The sequence below is a fragment of the Hemitrygon akajei genome, chromosome 8 (genome assembly GCF_048418815.1).
Source record: "Hemitrygon akajei chromosome 8, sHemAka1.3, whole genome shotgun sequence".
NCBI classification, from domain to species: Eukaryota; Metazoa; Chordata; class Chondrichthyes; order Myliobatiformes; family Dasyatidae; genus Hemitrygon; species Hemitrygon akajei.
This window is the reverse complement of record NC_133131.1, coordinates 27518778-27530429: the sequence shown is the minus strand read 5'-3', so window position 1 is coordinate 27530429 and position 11652 is coordinate 27518778. Positions and strand designations below refer to the sequence as shown.

The window sequence follows — 11652 nt, the reverse complement described above, 5'->3', positions numbered from 1 at the left end:
TATCATTTGTGGGATTGGAAAAGGTTTGGAGTATTGGGTAACTGAAAGAGTTGACAGTTCTGGAGCAACTTCTGTGATGCAAGACTGATGAGAACCAGAGGGAGAAATTTGAAGAGGCAGTCACTAAAGGAGCATTTCAGATTTTCCCAGTGATACTCAAGTTTTATCTCCAAGGGAACCGCAACCTTGCCATGGTTTGGAGGTTTGATGCCCCAGTGACCCTGGGAGCTATGTTGGCTGGAGCCAGGGCTTTGTGCTTTGGCTGTTGGTAGGGTCACCCATGTCAATTAGGTCAAAGGGTAGAGGCAAGACTAAGAGTGGTCCACTGGTCCTCCAGTTTTGGAGGTTCAGCTCAGGGCTGACAACCCTTACTGGTAAAACAATACCGTTACGGGAACAGCAATAAAGAATTCTTCTGCATCTGAATAGCCAAGGACAGAAAGAAATGGAGGACTTTTATTGCTACCCTAAGTGCTAGCAGCATAACAAGCAATAAGTACTCAAGTTTTATAATAATTTGGACACAAACTTCAGTCACCTCAACACTGAACTGATTCCACAAGCCCATGCTGTGTATGATTGTTGGTGCTGTGTTTTGCACCTTGGTCCTGGTGGAATGCTGTTTCATTTGGCTGTTTCATGTATGGTTGAATGATAATTGAACTGGAACTTGAGACTCAATTTCAAGGGCTCTACGACTTCTTTTCTTAATATTAATCATGTTTGTTTTCATAATTTGTCTTCTTTTGCACATTGGTTGTCTATCAGTCTTTATGTATAATATTTCATAAATTCGATTGTATTTATTTTCCTCTAAATGCCTGCAAGAAAATGAATCTCAAGGTAGTACACGGTGTCATACTGTTTATGTACCTTGATAATAAATTTACTTTGATTTTTGACTATTATAATGAAAATCATTTTGAGAAAATTAACGATGAATAGTTAAAGTACTTGCAGCTTGATACCTCAATAGACTTATGACCATGAAGTTACCATAGCAAATGGTGGGAAGTCACCTTGGACCTGTTGGTAGCAAGGACATTAAATAGAAGGAATGGGGCATAAAAATAGAATGGAATACCCAGAAGATCAGATTTAATGAAAAGTCCTATTGTAACTAACTGCTTTGAGTTTGGATTTCCTGCAAACGTAACATAAACATGAAAAAGTCTGCAGATACTGGAAATCCAAAGCAACACACAGAAAATGCTGGAGGAACTCAGCAGGTCAGGTGCAGCATCTTTGAAAATGAATAAACAGTCGATGTTTTGGCTCGAGACCTTTCTTGGCCTGAGAAGAAAGGGGGAAGATGCCAGAATAAAAAGGTGCTGGGGGGGGGGGGGGGAGTGGCTAGCTGGAAGTTGATAGGTGGCTGGGAAAGGTCAAGGGTTGGAGAGGAAGGAATCTGGTAGAAAAGGAGAGTGGAGCATGGGATAAAGGGAAGGATAAGGGAACCAGGTGGAAGCAATAGGCATGTGTGAAGAGGTAAAAGGTCAGAGTTGGGGAGGCAGTTGATTTACTGGAAGGAGAAATCAATATTCATGCCATCAGGTTGGAGGCTACCTAGATGGAATATAAGATGTTGCTCCTCCACCCTGAGGGTGGTCTCATCTTGGTACAAGACAAGGCCATGGACTGACATGTTGTAACAGGAATGGAAATGAGAATTAAAACGTTTGGCCACTGGGAGCTCCTGCTTGTGGCAGATAGTGTGGAGGTGCTCGACGAAGCAGTCCCCCAATTTGTGACGGATCTCAGCAATGTAGAGGAGGCTGCATCGGGAGCACTGGACACAACAGACAACCCCTAGCAGATTTGCCGTTGGTGTTGCCTCACCTGGAAGGACTGTCTGACGCCCTGAAAGGAGGCGAGGGAGGAGGTGTGTGGGCACTTAGGCCGCTCGCAGGGATAAGAGCCGAGGGGAGATCAGTGGGGAGGGACAATCGGACAAGGGAATCATAGATGGAGCAATTTCTGCAGAAACCTGGGAGGTGGCACGATAAGGATAGCTTTACTGGTAGGATCCCTTTGGAGATGGTGGAAGTGCTTATGATAATGTGTTGGATGTGAAGGCTGATAGTGTGGTAGGTAAGGACAAGAGGGACTATCACGTTTAAGGCAGTGGGAAGATGTGGTGAGTGCGGATGCTTGGGAAATGGAGGAGATGTGGTTGAGGGCAGCTTCAATAGTGGAGGTAGGGAAACGCCGTTCATTAAAGAAGGAGGACATCTCGGAAGTATTTTTTTGTTTTGGTATACATGTATATTGGTTAGTAAATTACTGGACACACCTAGCATCACAAGATGGAAGGGTATAGGGAGGAGCTGGTGAGACAAGGCAGGGGGAGAATTGAAGACAGGTTCTTACAGGCAGTGTTAAAAAGATTTTGTGAACTTGAAGGCAGTGATAACTTGCATGATCTCAAGATCCGGGGGAGATTTTAATTTGAGTGATGGGGAGAAGAGTCTGCATGTGTTGGAAAATAGAGCTGGAAAGGGATGCTTTCAATTTTGCTCTGAGCATCACCTACATTACTTAAACGTCACAAGTGTTTATATATCATTCCCTCTGTAACTGGACAGCTCATAAATCAAATCCGATTCTAAACCAACTTTCCCACTTTTTTTATTGTATCTCTGGATATGTTTATAGAGTTATCCAGTATCTTTGCACTGTATAAAAAAGCAACTTTTAAATAAACTGTCGTTCAAACAGGATTCCTTCCCTATATTTTGCTGTTCCGTGAGGCTAGGATAAAAGCGACTGAAACTTCTACAGAGTTAAGCACACAACTACACCTTACAGCCTGAGAGAGAGAAAAAATAACCATTGCCTAGAAAATGGAGGGACACACTGGAAATTAGCTTACACCCTACAAAGGGACTTGACCTAACATTATCTTTTAAACACGGTAGCAATTTGTGAAGGTTTATTTCTATGAACGTTTTTTTTCCTTTCTCAAGTAAAACTCTTGGTGTTACCTTTGTAACAGAACACCGCCTCCCCTCCACCTCCCACTCCCTTAGTGTAGACTTTATAAGCTACTCTAGATGCGAGCCACTGTGTCGAGCGCTGGTCCGGGCTGCACTTTCCCACACAACTTTAATCAGAAACTGGCAGTCGGGACAAGAGCGAATGTTTGAAGAACAGCGCTTGTATAAACAAATCGCCGGAGCTCGGTTAAAGACAGAATGCAAACAGAAACAGTAAAGGATGGTGGTGGTGTGAAGCTGGGAAGAGACATGGTTTAAGTTGCAGTGAAACCAACGACAGCGGCGAGGCACGGCCAAACGTCACACATGTCAGTGAGTCTCGGCTCTCTCATGGAAAGATATGCAGTTGCATGCGCTTTGCAAAGAGATGAGCCGCACGTCCTGGGGACTGCCAGTGTAAATGTTCGGCTCATCGGCCGGAGAAGTTAATCTGTTTTATGTGGAGGGACGAGACGTCAAGCATCGAATAGGGAAACGGCGCGAACGCAGCAACTTCCTCCTTTATTTAGTGTCTGTGTGCAAAAGGTTGTTTTTTTTTGCTTTTCGTTCTGTGGTCTTTGAGCAGCGCTGATGCATTTTGCAAACATTGGATTGATGCGTCCCAGTTTATGAAGATATATATCTCAACGGATATCTGAAACTTGAAGTCCCTCAATTCCAATTAATGGTTCTGCTCGATTCCACTCCAAGCAGCCGAACGGAAGGAAAATCCAGGGAAGGGACGAAGATTGCTTTATCTGTCTGAGAGTAGTCTGGGCATTTTGCAATGCTGCTGTGGGTTCCCGCAATTTGCATTGTGTCTCTGGCTGTGCTCGGTCTGTTTGCGAGATTGTATTTCGGTCAATATTTCAAAGACCGATTGGACCCGAACAGTCGATGCCACCGGGACGATGAGGTCAACGATGCCCCGAAGATGATCTGCAAACCTTCGGCCCTGGCCAAATACCTGCTCAAAAGCTGCGTGACCGTCAGCGCGGGACCCCGGACCCGCTGGATCTGGAGGAAGTTTCCTGACCTGCAAACGGTCTGGAATGGAATCTGGCCCACAGGCTCGGCGATGCAGTTTACCCGGGATTACCTACAGTTGTCGGACGAGGGTCTAGTGGCACTAGACTGGGCAGTGACAGCCCACGGAGGCAGGAGAAGAGCCTCCAGCAACTCGCCAGCACCCATCGTCCTCGTCATCCCCAACTCCTTCGGGAAGATCACCAGGAATATTATCAAGGTGAGACCCAAGTTCTAAAGCCACGCCTGCGCTCTCCCGAACAGGTACAGAAATGGTGATTAACTGAGCAGGACTGTAGAAAATTGTTCTTTAAATGAGCAAGGACTAGGGCGTTGGGCTGAAGACTCCCCTGTCGCGTTGAGTGTGTGTGTGTGTGTGTGTGTGTGTGTGTGTGTGTGTGTGTGTGTGTGTGTGTGTGTGTGTGTGTGTGTGTGTGTGTGTGTGTGTGTGTGTGTGTGTGTGTGTGTGTGTGTTATACCGTTGCCCGCTCGGTATATTTTCAGCGCTTTCATCTTGGATCGTGCCAAAACAACAGCTTCACCCATCTGTAAACCCGCAAACAGCTCCGCTGTGGAGACTGCGAGAAATCACCTGTAGCCCGGACTTTGTATTGGACTTGCAGCGATGAAGAATCTAATTGAAACCACCCCTCCCTCCCAAAACATTCCACTGCCCTTCAGCCGCGGAACACAGTTACACACATTTACTACGAGCTCGTCCTTATATACCGGGATCAAAACAGGATTTAAGAGCACATATGTTGAAAACAAGTCTATCCCAAATCAATGATAAAGACCAAATCAAAACGGAATGAAATACAGGTAGTTTATATAGTTGCAAAACCCTGCAAAACACTTTCGCCTTGACGCCTGGTTCAGCCCCGGCTTCTGACGGTGGAAAGCCGATCACTCTGCTCAGTAGGAAGATGGATCTTTGACTCCGTGCTATTAAATGCGATGTTCTGGTGTAATTTAAGATTCCACACAGTGCCAGTGTGACAGCGGCTGGTGGTTGTTCCTCCCAGACTTGCTAATCGCCTATCGGAGGGCGTTGCACGGTGACAGGAGCCAGCTCAGCGGTGCAAATATTGATACGCTGAGTTCTCAGAACCAAAGTGAAACGGAAGCGGAGCAAAGCAGTCCTGACCGACAGCGCTGCCCCGTTCATTGAGTCCACTCGGTGGGCCAACAGTTAAGTGAGTGCTAGATCGTAGATCCAAACAGCAGCATCCAATTCCGGAAAAGAAGTTCTGCTCCGGGTGGAAGAACGTTTGGGTTCTGCACACACCTTTTGCCCTCCACGGCGTTAAGAACAGCTTGGTTGGGATTTCCAGTCTTAACCACTTCTGCTTACCGGGGAATTTGACACAATTGTTTTTCTGGCCTTTAAGAAAATTGCTGGCAGGGAGTCTGGAGAACCCCAGTGTCGAGAAGAAGAGATGGAGATTTGGCTCTTCTGGTCTGCGCTATCATTCAACACGATCCCGGGATAGATAGATAGATACTTTATTCATCCCCATGGGGATGATCATCTGTCTCGGCGCTACTTGCCTGCACGGTTGTCCATTTACTTAGGAACTTAGGACAGTGCTCTTCGGTAGAGATAACAAATAGTAACTATCCTGTCGGTTAAGAAAAGTCTTCAAATCTCCAACCATTTTTTGTTTGCTGTCCTTAAAACCATCATTAATTCATTGCCCCCCACCCCCAATATTCATGGGCCTAATTAACTTTATGATCTCTTGTTTGGCACCTTATCAAAGAGCTTCTGACCATCTAAATTCACCATATCCACGGTTCCCCTTTTCTATTCTTGGAAGTCTGACCTTTAAAACTTCTAACAGATTTGTCAAATGTGATTTCTTTTCATGAAACCCCGTTAACTCCCCTCAACCCAATAATTTAGCTGATTGCTCTGTTCTTGTCTTTCATAATAGGTTTAACATTTTCCCTTCATACTGTCTGCAAGTTTAGTTGCCTTTGGCTCTCTCCTTCCTTGCTTAAAATAGCAGGGGTTTACACTAGCTACCTTCCAGTCTGTGGGAACTACTCTATTTAGAATCAAGAAGCTGGAGCACTTATTGTGGTGTTTCAGGCTAACCACACACAAACTTACAACAGTGTTAAAAATTCTTCCTCCCTCAGAGCATAATCACCTGAGGAATGGTTGATTATGTGAGTTATTTTCTGAATGATGACACTTGCAGGCTGCCCCCAGCACACTCTCTGGCACGTTGGTTGTTAAAACGCAAATGACACATTTCACTTATGTTTCAATGTGAGGCCCTACATTGGTCGGGTTCGAGCATAGATGTTGCGTCTCAGCTGTCTATGTGATCCACAAGCCTGGCGAGTATGATATGGAGAGCAAGCTGTTTCTAAGCAGAAGGTTCCTCCTCTCCATGCAGCTGACAAATCTAAAGGAACAGTATGGACCGATACAGTTTGGCACCAGTGGCGCAGGAGTGCCAGTCAGCATTGAACTTAACATAGTACTGTCTTGGGGTCTTCAGCTCTGGACTTTTCTTTGGGGTCTACTCCCAAAGCCTTCACCCAGAGTGGGTATAGCCGCAAGGGAAGTTTGAGATCAGAGTTTATCTCCTCTCTAGATAGGCTGCCAACTACACCTGACAAGCCCCATCTGCCCAAAGCGACTGGTTTTTAAGGCGTCAGAAACCTGTCTTTGGCCCTTCTCCCGCCAGGCTTAGCAGCTAAGCCGCACGTGAAGGCCAGGAGCTGAACTTGGTTGTCAGAGGCTATTTAAGACGCACACCATTGGAAGCATTTAATGAATGGTGGGAGCTTATCCCCATACCAATCCCAGCTACAAAAATCTAAAGGAATCAAGTACCGCGTTTCGATGTACAGGTGATAAATAAATTTGAATCTTGAGTGGCCTCCCTCCATGTCCAGCAGCACAACACTTGCCATCCAACCCATGAGCCTATTAGGGCTGAGTTTTGTGATCAGTAGATCAAATTAGAACTGGCTTTATACTCACGTTATGTTTGAGGCACAGAACATCATGCCCACTAGATATATAACCCACAAGTTTTGTCATTTTTTTGGTGGGGGGGAAGGACTTCTTTGGCAAAGCCAACATGCATCACCCTTTCATGAAGCCCTTGAGAAGGTGGGAGTAAGCTACATATTAAACCACTGTGGTTCTTCCGATGAAGATAACCCATGGCGTTGATAGCTAGTTCCAGTACAGGTGAAGGAGCAGTTATATGTTTCCGAGACTATTGTGCAGCAGCGACTAAAGAGTTAAGGTTCATGTTAATACTACTTCAAACTGCCACCTTGTACAGTTCAGAAAATATTCACATTGGCGTGAATTCTGCTTCTCTTTGCAGGTGGTATAAAATATAACATGAAATAAATAACTTGCTATCACATTTGTCATACCAGCTAGGAGACAGATGGCAGGAAAGCAGGAACATTTTAATGTCTTACTTTGTCAAAGTAAAAACAATGAAATTGACATTGAAATATCTTGATTAAAATGTGATTTTCTTATTTCTTTATGAGATGCTTTCTCACATAATAATTTTTATTGTTACTTGTGGTTCAGTCTCTGAGTTGAAAGGTGATGATCTCTGGTGTGATTGCAACGTTTAAGAGAAGTTTGGGGAAGTACCTGGAGAGGAAGGGTGTGGAGGGATATAGTCCAGCTGTAGGAGATGGGACAACAGTTTAACATGGTCTAGATGGGCCAAAGGGCCTGTTTCTGCACCACAGTGCTCTATAACTCTATGACTACAAGTTGATATCCAGTGATCTGAGCTCAAACATCCAGATTTACACTACAGTCAAAGAGGGGATCTAACACTGTCTTTTGCATTTGATATTAAACCAAGGATTGTCTGCTCTACTAGATGGAGGCAAAGGGTACTTTGGCATTAGATCACAAGGAGAGGATATAACTCTTAACATTATGAAAAGATTATTTGATCATTATCACACTGTTTTGTGAACTGACTATAACTGGGAATAAATTGTCAATGAGTTTTCCTTCCTTTCAGTAATTAATAAGTGAAGGCTGTTCGAGCAGCAACAGGGAAAGTAAAAGATTGCTCTTCCTGATACTGATTATTCTCTGTGGGAAGAAGTGGCTGTTATTGATCCATCATGATAAACAAGTTGTGTTCTAGCTACTCAATGATCTTAGGTGAAACAAATGTAAACCTTACTTACAGACTCAATGCATCAGTTCTGTGAAATATCCTGAGGGCATGAGAGATGTGACATAACTGGAAATCTTTCTTCTGTTCTTCAACATGCTTATGAAGTCCGCTCAGGAAAGCAATTTTTCTTTAAGCTGAATTTGCTTTAGTCAGGTTATCCACTTCCAGAACAGTCAAGGTTAAAAAAAACTTGCATAATGATTCATATTTGGGAAGCTCTGAGTAAGCGTATCCATTTTTAATTTATATGGGAACGGTTCTGTGCCTCTGGATGAAGAAGAAAAGCAGACAGGTCCCCAATTGTATTTCCTCAAGAATGGTGCTAGAAATTTGCATGCGCTTTAGACACCTGACCTGAACTAGGCTGAGCTAATATTCCTTAATGGTTTGTTGATACTTGTACTTGGCATCAAAAGTGGTCATCTTGGTATCAACATTGTTTGCGACACCTGGAAAGTAATATATTAAGATATCAGTGCTTTCAGGAGTATCAGAGAGAAAGTTGCGGAAGAAATTACTATAGCCTTGATTCCACCCAGCAATCTCCATAACAGGTGTGTCTCTCCTTAAAGTATTTTTCTCAAAGGGGGCAATGGTGGCAAGAACTGCATTCAATGCTCATCCCTAGATGCACTTAAGATGCAAGTATTGAGCCCCACTTTTTCAACTTCTTCTATTATTGTGAAGTACACACAGAGTTCTCTTTGATAAAGGCCCAGACTTTGTTAAGTGCTGTAGAAGATTCCAAGACAATTTGTTGATAGATGGTAAAGACTGGAGACTCTGTACCAGTGGCTTAAGGAATGGATGTTTCAGGTAATTGGTTACACAGTCCATATGTGTGTTACCATGGAGAGGTTTGAATTATAATGTTTTTTCTGCTTGCTGAATAAATTCAAAACAAATGAATATCTTTGTGACATAGGAATGGGACTAGACTGGGTAATCACTGGCTTGCTTTACTGTTTAGGAAGATCATGGGTGTTATGTGATCTAAATGCTTGTGTTGGCTTTTGTCATTAAAACCTTTGGTCAATAAAACATATATTAATCTGAAATTTGCAATTACCAAATGACTCATTTGTTATTGCAAGAGTTCCAAACTTCTGCCATGCTCTTCATACATATATGCTAAAAAGGCCAGATTCTAGATTTTAGATTTTGCTTCCCATACACCTGATGTCTTAGACTGCACAAACAGAGAAAACAGTTTTTCTCTGCCTGTTCCATTAGATCCCTAAACATCTTGTAAACTTTACTTCAACTAACTTTTGATTGATGCATCAGGTACAGCCTGGACTGTGTAAAATTAGATTAAATTCTGAATTTCAACCAGATTAAACTGTGGTAATAATCAAATAGGATAATATTAAACTATTTTAAAATTAAAGATAGAAACAACAACAATAACTAATTCTGTACTCTATTTGGTTATGTACGCATGGAGGTAGTGCAGTGGGGCAGTAGATTAACAATTCTAAAACCTGAATGCAGAATAGGTTTAATTAATAATAACCTGGAATTTTTAAAGGAACCGCAGTTTTATAAAGATGAGCAGAAAACTATTAGATTGCCATAAAGCCCATCCCTCATCAGAAGGGAGGAAATGTGTCACCCAGTTTGATATATATACCGTATATAATATTCTGGTATAGCTCATCAAGAAACTGTTCAAGGGCAATAATACTAGCTTTGTCAGTGATAGCCCACATTCTGGAACATGATTAAATAAAAAATAAAGAGCATTGATAAATTGTGTTCTTTTCAGAAGCCCTGCTCACTTCTGCCCTTACCAGAATTATTTTTGCTGAACGTGACACATATACAGTGCCATGCAAAAGTTTGGGTACCCTGGTCAAAATTTCTGTTATTGTGAATAGCTAAGCGAGTAAAAGATGACCTGATTTCCGAAAGGCATAAAGTTAAAGTTAAAGATGACACATTTCTTTAATATTTTAAGCAAGATTACTTTTTTATTTCCATCTTATACAGTTTCAAAATAACAAAAAAGGAAAAGGGCCCAAAGCAAAGGTTTGGGCACCCTGCTTAGTAACACCCCCTTTGACAAGTATCACAGCTTATAAATGCTTTTTGTAGCCAGCTAAATTCTTGTTTGGGGGATTTTCGACTATTCTTCCTTGCAAAAGTTCTGTGAGATTCTTGGGCCGTCTTGCATGCACTGCTCTTTTTAGTTCTATCCACAGATTTTCGATGATGTTTAGGTATGTTTAGGATCATTATCCTGTTGTAGAAGCCATCTTCAGCTTTTTTACAGACAGTGTGATGTTTGCTTCCAGAATTTTCTGGTATTTAATTGAATTCATTCTTCCCTCTACCAGTGAAATGTTCCCTGTGCCACTGGCTGCAACACAAGCCCAAAGCATGATTGATCAATCCCCGTGCTTAACAGTTGAAGAGGTGTTCTTTTCATGAAATTCTGCACCCTTTTTTCTCCAAACATACCTTTGCTCATTGCGACCAAAAAGTTCTATTTTAACTTGATCAATCCAAAATACATCAGGCTTGTTTAGATGTTCCTTTGCAAACTTCTGACGCAGAACTTTGTAGTGAGGATGCAGGAAAGGTTTTCTTCTGATGACTCTTCCATGAAGGTCATATTTGTACAGATGTCACTGCACAGTAGAACAGTGCACTACCACTCCACAGTTTGCTAAATCTTTTGATTTGCCTTTGTAGCAATCCTATGAGCAGTTCTCTTGGAAAGTTTTCTCTCTCATCAGGTTTCCAAGCTCAATTTGACCTCCACCTTTCTTGCTAACTGCCATTTCCTAATTACATTATGAACCGAGGAAATGGCTACCTGAAAATGTTTTGTTATCTTCTTATAGCCTTCTCCTGCTTTGTGGGCATCAATTATTTTAATTTTCAGAGTAATTATAAGCAGCTGCTTAGAGTGGCCCATGGCTGCTGATTGTTGAGACAAGGTTTGAGGAGTCAGGGTATTTATAAAGCTTTGAAATTTGCATAACCTGGCTTTTCCTAATGATGGTTGTGAACAAGCCATAGCCCTAACAAGCTAATTGAGGTCTGAGACCTTAGTAAAAGTTATCTGAAAGTTCAAATTTCTTGGGGTGCCCAAACTTTTTCATGGTGCTCCTTTCCTTTTTTTCCACTCTAAAATTGTACAAAACAAATATAATACACAATCCTGCTTAAAATGTTGAAAAGAATGTTTCATCTTTAACTTTATGATTTTTGGAGATCAGGTCATCTTCTACTCACTTAACGATTCACAGTAACAGAAATTTTGACCAGGGGTGCCCAAACTTTTGCATGCCACTGTACCAGTACAAGGGTGGAGCAGGAGGAGGGCCGGAATGGCCTGTTTCCGTGCTGTGATTGTTATATGGTTATATGGTTATATGTGGCCAGATCTAGCCTTAAGTGTGTTCCAGATTTGCATACTATAGAACTATTCATGAGCCACTGGGGCCTTTTGGCTC

The 11652-nt window shown here is 42.5% G+C and overlaps 1 protein-coding gene across 1 annotated transcript in view; it reads left to right on the top strand.

The window, feature by feature from the left end:
* The first annotated feature begins 3077 nt into the window (after positions 1-3077).
* The window catches only part of LOC140731746 (protein ABHD15-like), a 50936-nt gene continuing 42361 nt past the window's right edge, over positions 3078-11652 (top strand). Inside the window, exon 1 of the mRNA XM_073053496.1 lies at positions 3078-4221. Coding sequence (XP_072909597.1) covers positions 3763-4221 — 459 coding nt within the window. The 5' untranslated portion in view covers positions 3078-3762. The remainder of the gene's footprint in view (positions 4222-11652) is intronic.